The sequence below is a fragment of the Montipora foliosa genome, unplaced genomic scaffold (genome assembly GCF_036669935.1).
Source record: "Montipora foliosa isolate CH-2021 unplaced genomic scaffold, ASM3666993v2 scaffold_438, whole genome shotgun sequence".
In the NCBI taxonomy this organism is placed as follows: domain Eukaryota; kingdom Metazoa; phylum Cnidaria; class Anthozoa; order Scleractinia; family Acroporidae; genus Montipora; species Montipora foliosa.
Genome location: NW_027179743.1, coordinates 22,501 through 45,000, shown reverse-complemented (window position 1 = coordinate 45,000; position 22,500 = coordinate 22,501). Strand labels below are relative to the sequence as shown.

At 41.4% G+C, this 22,500-nt stretch overlaps 2 protein-coding genes across 2 annotated transcripts in view; both read right to left on the bottom strand.

Moving 5' to 3' along the window:
- LOC137989085 (uncharacterized) overlaps positions 1–2,491 on the bottom strand; it is a 4,612-nt gene extending 2,121 nt beyond the window's left edge. Inside the window, exon 1 of the mRNA XM_068834978.1 lies at positions 1,873–2,491. Within this exon, the coding sequence (XP_068691079.1) occupies positions 1,873–2,491 (619 nt within the window). The remainder of the gene's footprint in view (positions 1–1,872) is intronic.
- LOC137989057 (inactive tyrosine-protein kinase 7-like) overlaps positions 1–22,500 on the bottom strand; it is a 92,677-nt gene that overhangs the window by 62,730 nt on the left and 7,447 nt on the right. The window contains exons 2-8 of the mRNA XM_068834946.1: positions 21,778–21,951; positions 21,058–21,330; positions 20,181–20,492; positions 19,380–19,649; positions 17,779–18,057; positions 6,010–6,315; positions 4,629–4,901 (exon numbers count right to left, since the gene is read on the bottom strand). Of these exons, the coding sequence (XP_068691047.1) occupies positions 4,629–4,901; positions 6,010–6,315; positions 17,779–18,057; positions 19,380–19,649; positions 20,181–20,492; positions 21,058–21,330; positions 21,778–21,886 (1,822 nt within the window). The 5' untranslated portion in view covers positions 21,887–21,951. The remainder of the gene's footprint in view (positions 1–4,628; positions 4,902–6,009; positions 6,316–17,778; positions 18,058–19,379; positions 19,650–20,180; positions 20,493–21,057; positions 21,331–21,777; positions 21,952–22,500) is intronic.

The window sequence follows — 22,500 nt, the reverse complement described above, 5'->3', positions numbered from 1 at the left end:
GATTGATATTCATGCTGCTAACTTGCACAATCCTAGCCGCCCCTTGGCTATCGGTAAACCACTTAACCCTAGAGTTAGGAAGAAACGAACTCAACGAACTAAGAACAAACTGAACAGCTAACAGCTCGCGGTAAGTAGAGCTCTCCTGGCGTTCTGCTTCGGTAAACATCCTGTGAGCGTGCACATCTTTCCCAGCAATATGGCCTGCGCAAGCTACATTACTCGCATCCGAGTACATGGATATTAAAGGGAATGCCAAATCTGAAACAGTTTTGGAATTAAAAAAGCGGAGATTATCCTTCCAAAACTGAAGCTCTACCATGCAATATCTATCAAGAACAAACACACTGTCCCAGTCTTGGGCAACCGCATCTGGCAATGCGTGGTCATAATTCGGCTGAGATTCCCGAGAACAGGACACATAGAGATAATCTTACCCGCAATGGAAGCCAGGCGTCTAGCAGAAAGTCTAGGATCTTGAAGGGTGTTGTCAATGTGAAGCAAAGCCTTATCTATTCTGGGTTCAGTAATGCTAATTTTTCCCTGAAGCCCGTCCCAAACGATACCAAGCCAAGTGATTAAACGCACAGGGTCCCAAACTGACTTATCTTCGTTCGCTAGGAAGCCGGCCAAAGCCAGATCTGATCTAATGATGCTAGAGTAAATCTCACTTGACAACTTGGTAGATTCGACGTCGAAACCATCATTCAAGGTAAACAACAGTGTGTATACCCTGAGATCGCCAGTGTTTAACTAAAGGTCTGAGTAGCTTGGTGAAGATGTAAGGCACTGAAGATAAACCGAACGGTAAGACAGTAAACATGAAGAAACTATGTTTACCATCAGAAATGACCCAGCTAAACCCAAGGAAACGTTGGTGGTCGGGAAAAATATCTAAATGGTGATACCCACTTTTAAGATCAAACTTAGTGAAGTGACTACCTTTCTCAAAATAATCTAGCCCAACTCTCCAATCTTCAAACTTGACCGTCTGCTTAAAGATATATCGACTCACATATCTCAAGTCTAAAATGAAGCGTTTTTTCCCGCAACTCTGGACGGAAACAGAGAGGGGATTAATAAACCTGAGGTAAAACTTGGACGCTCTACAAACTCTCCCGGAGGTAACCAACTCTAGAATTGCCGATTGGACAAAGTCGGAATGTTTCAAAGCAGAGGAATTGTTCTTGAATTCTGCCGTTGGTGGAGTAAGATAGAAGGGTATCTTGTAGCCCTCTCTAATGCATTCCGTGATAAAAGAGGGGGCGTTTATTCTTTCCCAAAACTGGACGTGAGCTTTTAGTCTACCTTTAACGGATAAAGGAGCTAAACCAGGTTCCGATATATCCGACTCTAATTCATAATTTGGAGAAAACGTATCGTCTACCTTAATGATGTCCTCAAAAACTCCAGCCGTATCATCACTCAACTGGTTTACGGGATTGATCCCCGAGAGGTGTGCCGACTGTTCCTTTGAACCGTTGGCTTGCGGGTCCGAATCCGTCGAGAAGTCTTCCGCAAGTAGAACTCCAGTGGCCTCTTTTTCCACATCTGAAGCAGACGTCTGTCGCAGAAGGCATTCGACGGCCTGAAAAGGAAAAAAACAAGTAACGCAGAAGCAGAGCGACCACCAAAAAGTTCAAATAAACTAACCAATAAAATAAAACAAACCGAGAATGTGAAGCACCGCCGAGTAGTGTCACACTTGATGAATATATCAAGCAATACACTCCTTAATATACTCAACTGGAGTCTCAGGAGACTCCATGTGCTAACACAAAATGTGTTAGCATGAAGGCATGCATGCTCTCGCTAACTTCCGAAGGAAAAATATTTTTCTTCTCCAGAACGCTGACGCATAGAAAAAGACACGAACTATAAGGCAGGCAGAGTGAGAGCACTTGCCTGCCACACTGAAAATCAAAGAAAGGGCAATGAGCGTACCTCGAAAAAGCATCCTATCGTCGCCAGAGCGAGAACTAGAAGCGTTAGACGAATTCTTGGCTTTCTCGGATCTTTTAAAGGCATTTTGTTTCTTCTGCTTTAGCGCTCTTTCTTGCGCTTTTTTGATCCTCTTCTCGTTCTTTGAGTCGCTCGCGAGCTCCTCGGTTTGGTATTCTTTAACAGCCAGCCAACCGGCCTCGCTCTTATCAGCAAGCGTGATAATCTTTTGACGATGGCGTAGACTTTTCTTTAATTCTTCCACCTTCTCGCCGGCTTTCTCGACATCCCGCGAGGCCAGGAAATCGGCGGTGTCGTCCAGAGTCCCTTGTAGTTCGGAATTAAAAAGGAACTGGTCTTTGTTGCCTTGGAATTTCAACTTTCCCGCTTCAGGCGCTCCTTCTAACTTCTGAGTTCCGCTGGTTGCTTGAGAGACTAAACCTGATGCAAGGCTTTCCACCTTTTGATCTATGTAGGATTTAAACCGCTCGAAAACTTCCTCCGTCTCCAAAGTCTTCTGGGTTCGTGGAGATTTTGGGCTCGAGGACATATCGTTGCAATAAAACGAGAATGTGAACTGAAGCACCGCCGAGTAGTGTCACACTTGATGAATATATCAAGCAATACACTCCTTAATATACTCAACTGGAGCCTCAGGAGACTCCATGTGCTAAAACAAAATGTGTTACCATGAAGGCATGCATGCTCTCGCTAACTTCCGAAGGAATATATATGTATACACCATATCGCTTTCTGGGGTTAGAAACGGGAGCTTTGCTTTTAGGATTGGCTAAATCTATATATTACATTTCACCCAATTCCATGCTTGGTGTGGCAAGTATATTACGACGCTGAAGTTTCGTTTTTGCAAAGAAATACTGCCCTTTGAATTCGAGCTCCTTTAACGTGCACCTCACCCCATATTTTTTTGTTAGCCGTCAAAATATTATTTTGATCCTGATACTCTGGTGAAAATATTATAGTTATATGTTAGTTCCTCACTTTTCTGTAAATTTTCGAAATTCTGAAAATAGTCGCTAGTTTGGTTCACCGCCGAGTTTGCAGGAGATTGGGTCCAATTCTGTTGTGTGACATCAACTGGGGAAGCGATTTGCGCACAGATAAAGTTTTTCTAGAATATTCCCGATACGCGTGTTGCTGGGAATTTCCTCCGACATTCGCTCGAGGGTTTCATTTTCTTTTAGTTGCTTTTCATATGCCTTTTAAGCAGTCTTCATCAGCCATCGGCTCATCGGCATTCCAGACTTTTTTCGCTTTTACTTGGCGACACCGGCGTCATTTGGAAATCACCATCTTCTTCTTTGATGTGAAAGAACATATACCAGCCATCCTTGGACTCAATGGAATTATCCAAGTCTGTAAATTTCGCTTAATGATATTTTTTGCTGATTTTAAATCATTTCTGTGCCTGAAGGTTAATTTAAAAGATCTTATCAAGGCCAGAAACTTCAGATGAACTCCAGTTGATCGCACCTTCGTCTCAAAAGCGCAGCAATTGGATTTGCCGGCTGACGTCACAAATGCATTAGGTTTCAGACCTCCTTTCATACGGCCGAGAACCAGAACATCACAACTTCAAACCTTCACAGACTCGCAAGGGTTCGATGGATTTACTTAATTCTTTTTTTTTTTTTTAATCTTTGCCAAAATACGAACTGGTTTTCAAATTAAATAGAAAAAAAAAAAATAAAGTTAGGGGCATCTTAAACGCGTGCCAAACTGACGTTTGGTTTGTCCGATATGCTAATGTTGGCAGTCATTGCAAGGACTAGTATACATAGCGTACCTGACACCTATTTACACCTCATTAATAAAAAATGGCGCTACCAGTGAGCGTATAAAAGGATTCACGTAACAGCTTTAGATCACCCCTAAAGAAGGCACTAGGCAGGAGTGTCAAAACGTCTGGTCTTAAATCCTAGCTTCTATAAGCTGCATTCCTTTTAAACCGGAGAAACGGGAAAATAACCTAGCCTGGCTGCGTTGTGAACTGTGATCTACCTTATTTGAAAATAAATCTATTCAATTCAAACCCTCTTTTTTTATTAATAACGCCGAAAGTGAACTAACTTGTATACGAAACTCATCAAAGAAAAGCAAACCTAATACATGAAGAGTAGAAATGGAATATTCTTCACCAGCCTCGTTTTTGGCTGTACACTGGTGTATTTGTTTTCTTTCTTTTCTTTTCTTCTTCTTTTTTATTTTATTTTATATACATGTATCTTGTGCAATGTAAACTTCTGTTATGTTAAATAAATTTTAAAAAAGAAAAAAAAAATAAATAATAAATAAAATCCCTCCATACCCTTTGCAGCCTTTAGTACCTGAAGAAATGACTGGTTCGAAGTATTTATAATGACTGCATCCGAATTCGCTCAGCTGTCAACATTGGTAAAATGGTCACATATGATTGGCTATCAGTTAACCCTCGTGGGAATACCGGATCTCGCTGGAGATCTAAAAATAACTTAAGAGCGATAACGATGCAAATAGAGCCAATATGAGGGAGTACCTCTCTTACCTTCATACTCTCTTGATTTTATTTGAAAGTAAATCTATTCAATTCAAACCCTTTTGTTTTTAAAAGCACGCCACATGCACGTGATCTAAATTATATATAAAAGTCATAGCAAAAAAAACAAAAACAAAACAAACACACAAACCTAATACATGAAGAGTGGAATTGGAACTTTCTTCACCAGCCTCGTTTTTGGCTATACACTGGTACCATCCCTCCATACTCTTTGCAGTCTTTGGTAACAGAAGAAGTGACGGGTTCGAAGTATTTGTAATGACAGCATCCGTAGGAAGCTCTCCATTTTCAAATTTCCAGGATAGTTTTGGTAGTGGTACACTACTCGCCTTGCAGCTAATGTTGGTTGCTTCTCCTTCAACGACAGTCTGGTATTGTGGGGATACGTAAACTACAGGAGCCACTGATTAAAATAAGAGTATTTTGGGAAAATATCTTATAAGAGCAAATTGTATATAACGAAATTTCTTTTAGATCAAATATCACTGACTATTTGCAGAATGTAACATATTCCAGCCACTATTAAACAACTACATAATTCTACATCCAAAATAATTTTACCTCTTATTTCGATATGAACAGAAAGTGAGGTCATTTACTCTCAGCTTAAAAGTGCAGTGTGTGAACGCGGCTTACTTAATACGCAGAACACGAATTTTAAAACCTGAGAGCCCAAAATTTAAGTAAGTGAGTAAATGACGTCGCTTTCTCCTCGATCCAGATCGCTGAAAGCTATAGAAAGGAATATAACTGTAACCTTTTTTAATTAAGAAGATATAGGCGTTAAACTCGAGGAGTAAAAGCACCTAATGCAGAGTAAGGAAAATAAAATGACCGTTTGACATCTTACAGGCAATTAAATGACCATTTCATGATTCACGAAAAAAAAAAAAGAACTTTTTTACACAAACAAATTTTCTCAAGTTTGTTACCAGCTACAGCCTTCTGCCATTAAGAAACCATATGGTTAAGTGCGATCGTAGACTAGTTTTTCGCCATTAAAACTGTTGTTGATTCCAATCAAAACCAGTAAACAGATGTTTTCCAAGTTTTAACGATGGTATTTTAAAAATATTTCATACTTTTTATATATTTTGACAATGCCGGGGGAATTATAAAAATATGTAATTAGCCCGACGTGTTAACGAGTCATGATCATAACCGGCTACTGCATTCACGATGGTAAAAATAAAAATAAAAAAGACCGAAATCGCTTTCATTCCTTGTCTATTTCTATACTGTTCAGTGACCACTTGTGACAAGCCCACAGGCATTATTGTATGCGGCTCTCGTTGCGCGGATAGGATTTCAACCGCAGCGGTCACAGCAGTGTGACACGATCGTTTGAATGTGGTTTGATCACATACGGTGATTCAATTCAACAAGATCGATTCGTACGGTTAATTTAACTGGAAAAACAGTCAAATAGGACTCCTCTGCTCCCTGTGTCTGAATAAGCGAGACCCTGGCATATTAAATATAATGTAGCGCTGTTGCTGGTTTTTACTTACTTAAACACTCGACTGACGCATCTTCATCGTGATCACAGTCGTGTCTACCCCATCCACGGTTCCCACAATCTTTTAAAGAGCGCTCGAATCCGGCACAGTCTACATCTTCCAGCCATATTACACCGCTACCTTTCCCAAAACGAGTTCCTCGTGGAGCAGCGACGGCAGAGAGGAACCCAAGTGCGCGACAAACAACTTGAGCATCTTTTATATCCCAGCCGTCATCACAAACTGTTCCCCAGACGCCTTTGTGATATATTTCCACTCGTCCTTCGCCCCTTATAGTTCCTCCTACTAGTCTCAAGTCTGCGAGTATAACAGGTTAAAAGCCCACTTTTGATATATCAAAATTCAGTCCGAAACAAAAGGCATCATCTCGATGCTCTGGGGAATAAACTCATACAAATCCTTGTATCTATTCCCCAGAGCCTCGAGATGATGAATATATCGAAAGTGGTCTATTTACCTACCTCATACTAACCGAGCGCGATGGCCGTACTGGGGAATATTGGTCCGAACTTCCGTGAAAGTATTGATCGAGCGTAGAGGCTCCCCACAAAAACGATAGAGGGCCGATATTTCCCAGTACGGTCGTAAGCAATTAAGGAGCTATGTCACGCGTGACCGGTATCCGCTAGCCTGAAATGAACATCCAAATTTCTCTTTTGGAGTTTCCGAGATTTGAATGGAATCTTAAAGATTTTTCTGAAAGTTGACCCCTGACCTGCTAAACGCCCTTACTCGCAGTCGGAGACTGAATTGCAAAAGGCGCGGCTCGACCTCGGTGCACAGCACCACAGCCAGGCTGGGAGTCGATTTTTGTTGAGGAAGGAAAACCGGACTCCCTGGAGAAAAACCCTCGGAGTCAGGTTGAGATCGACTGAAACTCAGCTCAGATACGATCTCGGGGCCGAGAGTTGAACCCGGGTCGCAGACGTGGAAGGCACGATTGATAACCACTACGCCATCCTGACTTCCCTAGTTAGTACGAGAAATGCACAATGACGTCTGAATGACTGAACAATAATTCATCCTAACATTGAAATAGCTTTCACTTTTGAAACACCGTTTATTTTATAAACGAAAGTTCGTAGCTAACTATTTGCGATATATCAAGGAAATATCTACGGGAATAACCACTCTCTTGTCGTCTTCGGATCCATTCTCCTGTTTTACCTAGTTTACTTACTCTATCCTCGGTTTCTTCAAGCTCGGCCATCACCAATAACGCGGACGGCAACCGGAAGAGAAAATTTCGCGTGCCAGGACAGTGGTGTCCCCCAGATTTTTATACTTATCATCTCTAATGGAAAAAAGATACTTAGCAATGTAAATGTGGTTGTATGAAGACAAGCTAAAAGGGAAAACAGCTCACTTCCGGTTGCCGTCCTCGTCTTAAAAACGCGCTTGCTTAAGCTCCCTAATAACACTGATAAACAACGGTTAAATTTCTCTTTACTCTCCGCCATGTTGCAAACATCCGTGGATGTTACAACGTGGTGTACCCTGGGAGATATCCTTACCCACAACCCAATGCGTCTCATCAGTTTGATCAAACATGTTGAATGGTGTTTGGTATCGTTTGGCCACCCCCTAATTTTCAACATGTTGGACTGTCCAACATGCAACCAACGTGTTGGATCTTCCAACATTTATCATTTGCCCGGGCCTTAAGCCAAAATATATCACGCTGATAGAAAAAAAAAAAAAACAATCAGCAATCATTTAAATTAAGCATAAGTGAGATTTTCAAGCTATTGTTATTGTTATTGAAAACGTTGAAGTGGTGTACTTTTGTGAAATAAAACTTAATTTCTTTTTTTCCATTTTCTGCTGGATCCATCATGACAATTTATATGCATTTATATAAACGAAAATCTTAAAATTAAGCTTACGTTAATTATCAAGCTACTGTTGCTGTTATTGTTATTGGTATTGAAAACGTTGAACTGGTATACGTTTGTGAAATAAAAGTTCAATTATCAATTTTTCCTATCTTCTGGACCCGCGACAATTTACCCACGACCCGTGACAATTTTACGGCGACACGCGCCAAATAGACTATCTCGTTAAAGTGCTACTGCGACTCCTTTGGATTTCAAAACAATGTTAACTAAAAACTAAGTGATCTAAGTTTTAAGTTCTGATTTTAAAAAGACACCTGTTTATTTTAAATGGAATTTTGTTATTTATTGGTACGCCATTACTAACTTTAAAATCTTGAGAGAGCTGGGTCGAGGAGAACATGACGTCAAAGACTAAGTATTTTAAGATTGCAATGCGTGTGCATGCGGCTCAATTTATATGCAGCACGGGAGTTTCGGGCTTTCAGACTTTTAAACCCGTGTTTTGCATATATAATAAATTGCCTTTACATGCTGAAATTTTAAGCTAGTCAGTAAATGACGTCATGTTCCCTAGATCCAACCCTCCGAGGGCCAATCGGTTAGGTTTGAACGTGAGTAATGGCGGACCGTGAAATCCAAAACTTACACACACAAAAAAAACAAAAAACAAAAAACCAAAAAAAAAAACAGCCTTTGGATAAAACTCAAAGCTCAAAATTTTGCCTGTTAGGTGTTGACCGAACACCCTTTCAAACTCTGAAGAAAAAAAGGAAGTGATTTTTGATCATAGTAGCACTTTAAACGCCCTTGTTATACCTTCCAACTCAAACACGTTTTCCGATTGGAGGAGAACGTGTCATGTGTCATGGGTCAAAACTCACTTACTCCCTAGAGTGAACAAAACTCACTGACTTCCTAGGGAAACAACGACTTGCACTTTCGAGTCGCACGTTTTCAGGTCGTGCACTTTTGAAACAGCGGCAAATGTGTATGCCAGCCGAGTCAAGCAAACAATTTTTACGCAGTCATGGCAGATAAACGGTTTCAAACAAGACCTGAAGAAGAAACTGAACAGCTTCTACGTGACAAAAGCTCGAAATCTACTAACAAGGCCACCCATAATGCCGTATAAACATTGAGAGACTTATGCAAAGACCAAAATTTGGACGAAAGCTTCCAAGAACTGAGCAAAACAGTTCTATTTTGAGTCGGGAGGTAAAACAAAACAATTAATGACTGGCCCCACGGGAAACAGTGAGTTTTGTTTCCCCTCGACCCTCAATGTTCCCCGAGACGAAGTTAATTTCTTTGAAATTCGAGAGGTATCCGTTGATAGTGTGTCATATTTTTGCGTCTCCAACGAACTTGAGTTTCAAGACTTTCGAATTACCAGGGTATTCGGCTTCAATTTGCTGACTCTGTAGAAACCATCAATTTGATGCGAATTTATTAATATCTTTTCTGACTTTCTTCATATTACTAAGTAATCGTTAAATAGCGTCAAAGAGGACCTGGCGGTTTTTTGTTAATTTGCCCTTGTCACACGGCGTCCATATTGTCCCGGGAGACCAAAAAAGCTTTGTTTTACCACGCTAATTCTCACCCCCATGGTTTCCACTGCGAGGCATGGCGTGGTAAAACAAAGCTTTCTTGGTCTCCCGGGACAATATGGCCGCCGTGTGACAAGGGCGAATTATCAATCTGGGTAAATTCAAAACTACATGTACATGAATATATGTGATCGAGCCCGTTCTTCCCCGGATTTAATACCGTACTGAAAATCTCTGATAACAGCAATAGGTTAGAAAACGTTTTACGGGAGACAATGTTTAGTGATTGCTATCTAAGTCGAACCTTCTCCCAAATGTTGGCTTTTTCAGATAGCTGGTAATAAATTCCTTGGCCTACTACCAATTTAAAAAAGCGCCATAATAATCATGAAACGGCAATCTCTGTGGCTTTTTATGCTGATAGCTTTACCCTATTCACCAATCCTAGCTACTATCCATTATAAGTTCGAACAGCCAGCAGTTAGCGAAAATTTGAAAACCAGCAGATTCCGATTCCATTCTCATAAATAATGCACGCGCTAATAAAAAGAAAACTTCACGAGTTTGACCAGGGCTTCAAGCGTTTGGATGTAAAGGTGTTCGCACACTAAGAGCCATTTTGCAGCTACATGACCCCAGAACATGTACTTGCAGTTTTAAAATCATATTCCATACATATAACGCGACATAGAGCGGGAAGCTATAGCTTTGACATGAAGCACCGACCAAATAACAACACGTACAAAGAGAACAAACTGCGCCATAAGTATGTCCCTCGGAAACCCCTATCCATTTTACTAACAGACTACGGGGTGTTAACAAGAAATCCACACAATGTTGAATTATTCCACGTGTATTTCCACAGTTTTTAACTTAACTGTTTAGCTTCATAACTTTTTCAAAAGCACATGGTTCTCTCTCTGACGTCACATGACGTCGCATACAGTGTCCAGTCCTCTGGCGGATTTCTATATCTAACACTCCCCCCTAACTTAAAAAAGAATGTCATCCATGACATTTGACTTGCAATACAGAATAATTCTTTACAAGAGTGGTAGCTTTTGATTCAGAATATTCCTTACTTCTTAAATCCTGGAGTGGGGTGATCAGGCCCAGCTCCTTACAGACCACTTAATCTCTTAATTTATCTCTCCATACTGGCGTTCACGATTCTGTAGTACAACGACTATCTTAAGACAGTTTTCACAGCATTCACATAACGAATGTTTAAATACACTTAAGAAAATTCTCGTTTTTTTTTTTTTTTTTTTTTTTTTTTTTTCAAGTACAACAATGTAATAGAAAAACTGTTTATCTGCACTGGAATGACTGGTATGGCACTCTCCATTGTGGCAGCTGTGGTACTACTGGCTGGGGCATCATATGAGGCACTATCATGTTCGCATTCCAGGACATCATGGGTGGTACCGGTGGAACTATGTAGTTCAAGGCTGGTGGTAGCACACAGTACTGGTTCACTGGCAGTTCAGGTATGTAGGGTGTTGGCGGTGTAGGTATCCCGCACTGCTGTATCTCTGCAAATGGACTGGCACGAACCTGCTGCACGTAAGTTGGTTCCCCAGGAGTGTCATAAGTAAGGCGCATTGGGCCCTGTCTCAGACGCTGAGGCCGGCCTAGGTTGCCAGTATACTCTTGTTCGACCATCTCTCCACCATCTGCTTGAGGGTCCTCCGTCAACGGTGCTTCGTTAGAGGTACCAGCAATGTTAGCTTCTGTTCCCGTTTCACTTGACACCTCACCAGCAGGAACATAGGTGATATCTGGTTGTGGTTCGTCTTTCCTTGTAGTCTCTACCTGTATCTGTGTTTGGTCATTTCTATCACGTCTCAGTGGGCGGTTACCGCATGAAATTTCTGGAAGATCGTCTTCGCTGTCACTTCCGTCCCCTTCCTGTACCAGTGGTTGGGTGTCATCGCAAAAGTAAGGTGCCGGTGTTCTGCTCTTTTTTACAGGAGGGAGGTCCTCCCAGGGTTTCCCTGGCAACCAGTCACAAGGGAGTAAGAGGTTTCGATGTAGAGTACGGCTAGGTCCCTGACTTGATTCTGGCCTTACGTCGTATACTGGGCTCCCCTCCCCCTTTCTTGCAACGACCAGATGAATTTGGTCTTCCCAGAACGCACGGAGCTTTCCTGGTCCACCACGAGGAGTGAGGTTGCGTACCAGGACACGATCTCCTACTTGCAGCGCTGATGATCTTACTCGTTTGTCATAATTCTTTTTCCCTCTCATGGCACTTTTCATGGCAGATTTTGACGCGAGTGAGTAAGCCTCTTGCATGGCAGACTTCCACTTGGTAACATACTCAGCATGTGATTTGGCTCCCGTTTCCTCCTCGAGATCAAACATTACATCAATTGGCAGGCGAGGATTACGACCAAATAAAAGAAAAAATGGAGCATAACCTGTTGACTCATGGACAGTGCAGTTGTATGCGTGAACTAGTTTATTTACATGGTCTTTCCAGCTGGATTTGTGAGTTTCAGGTAGGGTTCGCAACATACTGAGTAACGTACGGTTCATTCTCTCAACCAAACCATTGCCCTGTGGATGGTATGGAGTAGTCCTCGAGTGCATTACTCCAGAGAGTTCCTCAAGCCTCTTGAACAAACGGTTTTCAAACTCGCCTCCCATGTCATGATGGATTTTCTCAGGAAACCCAAAGCGTGGGATGAAATCATTGAAGATCTTGTCTGCAGCGGTAATAGTGGTCTTATTCCTCGTTGGGTACGCTTGCGCATACTTGGTTAAGTGATCTACCACCACCAGGATATATTCATAGCCTCCGGAGCTCCGCTCTAGGTGCACAAAGTCGATGGAAACCATTTGAAGAGGAGCCGTTGTTGTAATTGGCTGTAATGGTTCTCTTGTTGGTAGATTTGGACGTCTCTGTTTTAGACATCGGCAGACGTGATGGATAAAGTTCTCCACATCTCTCCTCATGTGTGGCCAATAAAATCTCTCTCGAGCCAGAGCTAGCACTCTCTCAACACCAAGGTGGCCCATTTCTTCATGGAGTTCACGGTAAACGGTGCGACGAAATTTCAATGGGAGAACAACCTGCTGGTTACGATAAAGTAACCCGCTCTTCCTGTGTACATGGAACTTGTGCCACTCGTTCAGTAACTTACGAACCAAAGGTGATTCTTGGTACTTTTCCTTCACTGTCGGTTTGCGGTTTGCTTTGAGTAATTCAAGGACGCGTCCGATGTGAGGGTCTTCTTTCTGTGCTTTCACTAAATCCACCACTCTTACTTGATTGCAAGATGCTAATGACGGGGCGTCGACAAGATGGAGTTCCTCTTCTTCATCAGTCAGAGCTGTCAGCCATATTGAGTCCCCATTTGACAATGTCTGGACCCCGCCTTCCCCCTTCCTTCTACACTCTTGGCAACCTGGTCGTCTTGTTCCAGCTTTCACTCCACCCCCACCATGATGACTAGGTATCATAGTGTCTCCTTTCTGGTTACCTGCTACTTCCCCGAGGGTCTTAACTTCCGATTTCACTGTGGCCAGCTCTGCTTGTACAGCCTTCAGTGTAGCTAGGACTTGTGAGTCCTTCTGCAATTCTTTCCTTGTGTTTGGTTCTACTGCACTTTCAACGGTGAACACCTTTGCAGACTTTCCCCTGTTAGTAAGACTGAACTTATTACTTCGCTCGGCTTCTGCCGATATGGCTAGGCTCATTGCTCCAATGAGGTCTTCGTCTGCGACTTTTGGGTTTTGAATGAGAGGTCGTATTTTTGTACGGATGGTTTCATCAGCGAGACCAGTTTCCAAGGCATGCAGGAACAAACTTTGCACCGAGGAAGCATCATACTTAACCCCACTATCAGACTCTTTTGAAGCACTAATTATCTTCTGTCTAATCGTGAGTGCTCTCATCAAAAATGACTGCGGGTCTTCATTGGGCAGCTGGGCAATGTTTGTTAGAAGCTGGTAAAGTTCTGTGGCATTTTTCTCATGAAAATGGAAGCAAAGAATCTTACGCAGCCTGGGCAGGGTTAGGTCAGTCATGTTTTCTAGATAGCTTCTTAGTTGCAGGCCTGGCTGTATAGCACGGACTACGGCACTAACTACTTCCTTATCCGAGTATCCCTTGGCAAGCCCTGATTCTATTTGGGATATTAGAGCTTGATAACCCAGCTTATCCTTCTGGCCAGGGTCGCCCACCACTCCTTGTACTTTAAAATCTCTGCGGAATATGCTTTGCTCAACCCCTTTAACCGGAAACTTAATTGTGCCTTCGTCCTTCACTGAGTCAGTAAGCTCTTTTTTCTGCATTTTTGCCAATTTTTCCACGACTTGTTGCTGCTTATACTCTAATGTACCCAGCTCTTCCTTGAGTTTCTTTAGGTCGCCTATGTTTTCTAATTCTCCTTGGCCGTAATTATCTTCCATTCCCTCGAGTGGCGGTGGGCCCAAATGTGCGATTAACCCATCGACATACTCAATTTGATCATCGTCACACAAATCCTCAACTGAATCCTCAATTTTTCGTCTGATGGCCCGAATAACACTTAATTTCCTCTTGCCCTCTACTGCCGACTTTTCAACTTTAGCATGAAGAGCAAATTCACATAACCTACTCAAGTCCAACGACAAAATTTTGAGATCCAGGAGAATCAGTTTCTCTTCGGCCATTTCACATTTACTTATAAACAACACGATCAAAAACCAGCATACATAAAATCCAATAAAACAGCGTTCCTACCTTCCCTGTTCTCGAATCCGCGTCCCACTATCTTTTGACCAGTCGTCCACACCACATGTTCCCTTAAACTACAACCCGTTGCATCCTGCTCGACAAAACGTTGTCCATCGAAACACAAAATCGAGGTGTAATGGCGGCGATACACTCAAGTCCTCGTACACAGTGATCAATCGACCATCCAAACAGTTAATAAAACCATTCAGTTTCTTCCACAATTACTCCCGGACAGGCCCCCAAAATGTTACACAAGAAATCCACACAATGTTGAATTATTCCAAGTGTATTTCCACAGTTTTTAACTTAACTGTTTAGCTTCATAACTTTTTCAAAAGCACATGGTTCTCTCTCTGACGTCACATGACGTCGCATACAGTGTCCAGTCCTCTGGCGGATTTCTATATCTAACAGGGGCAATTTACAGGCATGTCTAAAGGGGACATGCAGCGGGTACAAAACCACCACTAACACATACAATGAAGCACATCAGTGGGAACATGTCTCATGGACGTCTCTATGCCTGTGATTGGTTAAATCTCTCAGTAAGCTGAGGGCGCACGCTCCCGAGCTGTTCACACGATAAAAAACGTCCCTTTTGCAACATTAGTTGCTGCAACATGCCGCATGAAGTTCGACCAAATGAAATTTGGCGGAACATGTTGCAGTGACAAAACATCGGTGTGAAATCGAGTGGTAGGAAGAATTCAGACAATGCGACAAATTGCTACTGCATGCCCTTGAGACACGTAATAACTGCAGTGGCGAATGTGTGTGCGTAGATAAGTTTTGTCCCTGCTGTGAGCTCCTTATAATAGTGCCTGCTACAGTTCCACTCGTATGTATGAAACAGGATTTGACTGCGGCTCCATGTACCTGAGACATGTAATGGCTGCAGTTGCGAATGTAAGTCTGCAATAGGCAACTTTCGATATATTGAAATTCAGCCTGGCAGCGAGGCGTAGAGGACACAAACAAAGCAAACTTAATGAACTTGTCTATTCATTTCTTGTGTTTGTGTCCTCTAAGCCTCACTATCAAGCTGAATTTTAATATATCGAAAGTGGGCTATTTGCTGTTGTACCTGCTGTGTGCCTCCGATACAGGCGCCTGCTACACCCCCCTCATGTGAACGAAACACGAATTGACCGCCGCTAAACGTCTCTGAAAAGTGTTCTCGCTGCTGTGCTTAATGGTCTGTGTTAGTTGTGGAAGGATTACGTTTTTGCAAACGTTGGTCGTGTAGTACTTATATTTGAACAAACTTAACTGATTAGAGTGTAAAGCGAAGTGCTAAGTATCTACCCCATATCAACCATGTGAGCGTTAGCCCTACTGACGGAAATGGGCCCACACAAGGACAGAGAAACTCTGACCAGGGTGGGAATTAAACCCACGACCTTCGGGTTAGATCACCGCTGCTCTGCCGACTGAGCTACAAGGTCAGACGGGAGCAGGCCGTGGGAACTGAAGATGTTAAAGTCACGGCAATGAACATGTACAGGAACAAGGAAGGATTGCGTTTTTGCAAACGTTTGCCGTGTAGCACTTATATTTGAACAGACTTAACTGATCAGTGTGTAATGTGAAGTGCTAAGTTTGTAGGGCTAACGCTCAAATGGTTCATATGGGGTAGATACTTAGCAGTTCACATTACACTCTAATCAGTTAAGTCTGTTCAAATATAAGTACTACTCGGCAAACGTTTGCAAAAACGCAATTCTTCCTTGTACTTGTACATGTTCATTGCCGTGACATTAACATCTTCAGTTCCCACGGCCTGCTCCCTTCTGACCTTGTAGCTCAGTCAGCAGAGCAGCGGCGATCTAACCCGAAGGTCGCGGGTTTAATTCCCGCCCTGGTCAGAGTTTTTCTCTGTCCTTGTGTGGGACATTTCCATCAGTAGGGCTAACGCTCACATGGTTGATATGGGGTAGATACTTAGCACTTCACATTACACTCTAATCAGTTAAGACTGTGTTAGTTGTGGTTTTGTCCCCGCTACACATACCTGTAAAATGCCTCGTAGTGTGTGAGTAAAATGGATAGATGTCCCAGGCACATGCTTATGGCGCAGTTTGTTCTCTTTGTACATGTTTTGATTTGGTCGGTGCTTCATGTCCCCGCTATAGGTTCCCACTCTATGCCGCGTTATATGCATGGAATATGATTTTAAAACTGCTACACGTTCTTGGGTTATGTAGCTGCAAAATGACCCCTAGTGTGCGAGCAACTTAAGGTTTTCCCGTTGAAGGGGTTCGGGCAAATAATTACACGTAGGAGGAATTAGCTTGAAATATCTTTCAAGGTCGAAGTAAAAAGTGCACTGAGGTCGTGTACTGAGGTGATGACACTAACAGCCGTAATCACCCGCTTCCTTTACTCGAATATTCACTGTCAAAAGAATATCGGCCACAAGTTATTTCCTCCGGAAACAGGTTTCTGGATTAGGATATATATGTCTTGAATCCAGTCTTTGAAGACACAGATAACATGGCAATAATTAATGTTACAGTACAAATGCTGGTGGACGAGCAGGAGAAGCTAATAGGGGAACATTTTCTTAGACAGGGCAGGAATAGATGATTTGCATGATAAAGTCATTTTACTACCGAGAGCAGAATGCTTTGTCAATTTGCTTAAGAACTTTGTTCTCCTCTCTCCTGGGAACAAAGAAACAATTGTTTAAATTTGATTGACAATAGAAGCAACTCAAAGCAGTTGGTGTGATGTGCCAATATCTAAAGATAGCCTCCTTCGTCCCTTAAATGCCCAGGGATTTGACAGATTCGTTAGTACAGTAGCAAGGAGTGGTAAGACGTCACTTCAAATTAAGTATTTGGCTATTATTCAAGGAAACATGGGTTGTCTTACTCGTTGCCTTTTTTTATGGTGTTCCAAATTTGCGAATGAGAGAATATAGAACCCATTGGGAACTCGGAAAAATTCGAGCCCCAGATGGGATTCGAATTCACGACCCTCCGTAATCCAGTCGGATGCTCTAACCACTGAGCTACTGGAGACTCCATGGTGAGCAAGGGTGAAATGTGGATCTTTGCCTCGAGTTGCATCACGCAGCTACAAAGTCAAATAACGACTGACAGCATAGCTCATAACTGCATCGCGCAGTCACCTTAAAGCATATCTGAGATGCGGCAAACCAACCACCCAAGTGAGTGAATGTGAGAATAATATACACATATGAAATGAACCGTTGATAGAACCCATTGGGAACTCGGAAAAATCCGACTTTTCATACGTGTATATCATTCTCACATTCGCTTACTTGGGTGGGTGGTTGGTTGGCCGAATCTCAGATGTGCTTAAGGTGACTGTGCGATGCCGTTATGAGCTATGCTTTCAGTCGTTATTTGAATCTGCAGCTGCGCGATGCAGCTCGAGTCAAAGACCCACGTTTTACCCTTGCTCATCATAGAGTCTCCAGTAGCTCAGTGGTTAGAGCATCCCGCTAGATTACGGAGGGTCGTGGGTTCGAATCCCATCTGGGGATCGGATTTTTTCGAGTTCCCAGTGAGTTCTATCAACACTTCATTTCATATGTTCCAAATTTCAGATAGCTTTTGGGAAGTGGAATTTTTCTGATTTCTTTATGAATACGACCTTCATCATTTCCACCTTTACCCACCTATGACAGACACGTTGATATGTTGGAGATAAACAGTGATTCTGTCACGTCCTTTGGTTTGTTTCATGGAACACTCGTAAACTCCCTTATCTTCTAGCCGGACTGTATCGATGTGCAAACTGCCATCTGACAACTGTGTGAATCTGTCATCCTCCAAGAGTAGGCTATTGTTTTTTCTCCATTCAAATTGAGGAGGAGGATTTCCTTCTGCAGTACAATTTATTTGGCCAGGTTTGCCAGGTGTAAGTTTTTGTTGTGGTCTTTTGTTTTTAAATTCGGCTAAGGAAAAAAAAAACAAAAAGAAGAAAGGATAAATTTTCTGCAGTAATAACACATCGTAATCATAATGATAATGATAGAGAGAATATATAAAAAGTTCGTACATTATAACTGCGGTTGTGCAGATTATCGCAGATATGAAGCAACTTGGTCAGTTGCGAATGAACCCTGAAACAATCCAATCTTAAACAGGACGCAAACCCATGAAATATTTCATACAAGCACCCTAAATCATTCACCCGCCACGTATTACGGGTTACAATACGAACTTACAAGCGACCAGCTCCCAGTTGGCCTGAAAGGACAGATGGTAGAGCAAGTGCAGTGCAATTTCATGGGATTCAAGTCTTGTTGATTCTCCAGGCTTCTTTTGCAACTGATCTAGTTGCTTCCTTATTGCAATGATTACTTTACGTAGAGACTGACAATGTTTTCTAATGAAGATAAATGACTGATAGAATTCTTATGAAAAGTATATGTAATTGCTGGTAATGTGCAATGAAATGAACGTTCTAAGAAAGAAAAAGCAAGGCAAATGATTAAGTTGCGAAACAGTTTCTCAGTAGACCACATAAACAAACAGCGAGGATAGTGGTGATTAAAGAGCTAATGTTAAGTCGAGTGAGACTGACGAAAGTAGACGAGAAATTAATCTACCTGCAATCTTGGACAAAACTCTTGGGAAAAATTCCAGCTTAAGCATCATTTGGCACGCAATAACAAAATATATTGGTCTTCCCCCCCTTCCCCCCATACCAATGTTGATAATGTTATGCAAAATACTGTTCAAGCCTTTGGTCGCTTTTTAAAACAACATCATTGGAATGGGTGGGGGAGGGGGGGGGGGGGGAAGTAGAGAGAATTTTTCTCTTTATCACACAGACAAATTAGAGCGTCACTTTTTCCCAACGAGTTTTGTCCAAGATTGTGGTATAAAGGAATTTTAAGATTGATGAGGACAATGAAGATCATGGTGATAATCTTGATGATTAGGATATTGTTGATGGAGATGAAAATTTAAGCTGATGTTTATGATGATGAGGAGTATAAACTTGATTCATGGCGGTAGCCAGAAAAAAATATAACTAAGGCAAGTTATATTCATAGGTATTTAGGGTGTTCTTGACGCTAACAGTACTGATATCCTGTATTATTAAAAAAAAATCAAATCAAATAAAAAATAAAATACGAAAGAAATGACTTAAGTAGGTGCCTTAGATTGCCTCCTACTGGCTACGGCCCTGTTATTATGTTGTTGTTGTTCTTGTTGATAATAATTATTTGTGGCATATTGATGGTTTTCTAAGCACTTAAAAACTTACCGTTGACGTAAACTGTGTAGAATCGAGTGTAACGTTGTCCTCGACACTCATATGTTCCCCCATCATCCAGTTGAACATTTTTTATTGTCAAAGTGACGCCTTTTACCTCAATTCTTTCGTCTGGATTGAGTTCAATAGCAGTGGCGCCAATTTTATACCATTTAACCATCTCATGCTCATTCTGCTTTTCCTTTTTTAAAGAACATTGCACGGTTTTATTGCCACCAAGATTAGAACTAAATATTTTCTTTTCCAGAACTTCCACGTTGTCTAGAACAAAATTGTTGTATTGAATAAATTACTTTGCAAAATTTCTCATCGGTTTTTGCAAGCCTTTCGCAGTAAATATATTTTTCAATTTAAAGATTCTTGTAATTTCATATATTTTCAAACACATTTTATTCTTATACAAATGTTACCTGTAAAATTCGTCTATTTAAACCATAATCCTTTTCTGCTAGTTTTTATTTCTTTCATTTTTTTCCATTATCGACTGTTCAGTTTTAGGTAGTAATGATGAACTCGAAAGCTCCTTTGCTACAACGACCAGTACACACATACATTGTAGCTAGATCCTTGCGTTTTCTAATGATTTCCATCGTTTAGTTAGATAAAAATGTGAAAATAGAAATGTCATTGTTTTTGTTCCAAATAGAGTTAAAAAGAGTGAAATTGAAGTTTGTTTGGAATTGGCAATACAACAAATGTTAAAAAATATACTGACGAGGATGATCAAGTTAAAAAAACTGTCTCTAGTCACAACCTTCTGTTTGTCAGTCCTGGTGAAAAGTGACTACTTACTTGGTACACACAGAGCCTGAGCCCCAATGTCTTCCGGACACTTGTGCTCTTCATCTAAACGATTACATTGGGCTAAAACGGATTCCTGTCCAGTACAAGCTATATCTGACATTACAATGGGTATGTTTTCATCATTGGTATTCATTCCCGTCATGAACTCGGCCAGGGCACCTCTAAAGCCAAGTTGTTTACAAACAACTTTGACATCATTGATATCCCATGTATTGCGACAGATCTTGCCCCACCTTCTGCGGTAAAAAACTTCTACTCTTCCACCATACTTAGCTTTCGCCCCACTTAGGCGCACAGGAACTGAAAGAATAACATATCAGTGAAAGCAATGCTTGGTTCTAATTGTCCTCCACGTTCCTTTTCGGCAACAAACCATTGCTTTCTGTTCATTGTCCATTCCTCAATATCTCCAGTTTATCTCAGTTTGACTAAAACTTTGAACAGGATAGGCGATGCTAAAATCCTTAATTTAATAATGTAACAAGAATAATGTTTTAAGAGGAAGCCCACTCATTGAGACTGTTCCAGTTGGGCCTTCATTTCTTTAAAAAACAGGGTACAATATAATAAGTTAGCGGTTTCAGAATCATCAGTCCCAAAGACGGTGACGTGTGGTCTAGAGATTTGGGCGCTGGACTTAAATAAGTCGTGCTCTGCAGCAGAGCTAAGTGTGACATTTTCTCGTTCAGCCCAACTGCACCTTAGTGGCCATGCTTCCATTAATTAGTGCCTTGCCTTTTTTTACCAGCAGTAAGTCATTTCTTATACAGCGAGCCACAGGTTATTATAAACTTGACTTGCTGTGTTAAAACTATGCGATGGTCTACGGGTAAGACTGAGATTTTCTTTGTTCGTACTATTGTACCTGAACACTGGATTTGAGTGTTAATGAGCCCACAACTTTGAATGATTGATGAACAGGAATGAGAAGTGATGTTCACCAAGCTTGTATTTCCTCTTTTCCAATTGCCTGTAAAATTGTCGTTACTGTAGTAGTTATAGCCATTTACTTGGCAGGCAAGAATTGCTTCACTATTTTCCCAATGTGCGGTACAAAGGGCTTTCCAGGCGTTGTTCTTGTGAATTTGCATCACTCCAGTAGATGGACTGCCCTCTGTTTGAAAACGTACGGGAGATTCTAATAAAGGAAATTGCAGAGCTAGTGAATAACTGGCAATTCCGCAATTATTAGCTGGGTTATAATTGACTAATATTAAATGTATTTGTGTTGACCACGGTAACTTAATGGAGATATGATAACACCTCCTTGTATCCTTTTCTTGAAAGGCAGTGTTGACTGGCCACCTATTTCTTATATCCAATAGGACGTGTGCAACAGGTATGAGGATCGCCTAGCTTTGTCCACCAGATCAACTGAAGAAATCAAATGTATCAAATGCCAGGATGCTGGACAGTTCAGCAGAATTTGTTTGAAGAAAGCTTGCAAAAAGAAAGCGACAAAGGGAGAATGAACATTCTGTAAATTACAAAATGACAAGCTGACAAGTAAGAAGGTGTTAACCAGTATTTGAGGAGCTGTTTGCAAACAATTGAAACTCAAACAGCGTTGATTTTGGTAACATACCTTGCAGACAACTTGACGTGTTTGTGCACCCTCTCATAACTGTAGTAGATCCTTTGCATGGTATCCCACCAAATTGTGGCTTTGGATTCACGCATTCCCTTGTCCGCATCTGTATGCCATTAAAGACCCGTGTACAAAGACTCCAGTTACCCCAATCACTCCAGCTGCCATCAACTAAATTCAAGAAACATTTGTCAGCAGAGGGTAAGTGCTGTCCTTCTTAATGAAAGACAAACAATATCATATAAACTGTTGTTCGTCGGCCATAAAAGTTCAATTAGAAATAAAACGAAAATCAGGACTTGACGTTTCGTATGCTATAACTGATTTCTCGGCGCGTTCTGTTGGAAGTGATCTCAAATGTTGGGTTGCGCTCCTGTGTATAATTATAATTTTGCAATTAAAAGTCTCCGGATATTACCAACAAGGAGCATGGCGCGCTTTTCATGTTTTCAGTAAAAACAATCTATTTCCATTTCCATCATGAGCGCCGACATAAATCTAACACTTTCGTCGAGGTGAGTACATAAGCTTTAGGTTAAAAATGCTCACTGAAACTTTGTTTATAAGCGTTTCTTTATAATTTGATGGCTGTCGCTTGTAAAATACCGCTAATGTTATCTTTCTTGTGTACCAATGCAGTGATATATATTCAATCCTTTATTCACACTATCCAAAGTATTTACACACAAAATGTCAATGAAGCACTCCTCCACTGATGGA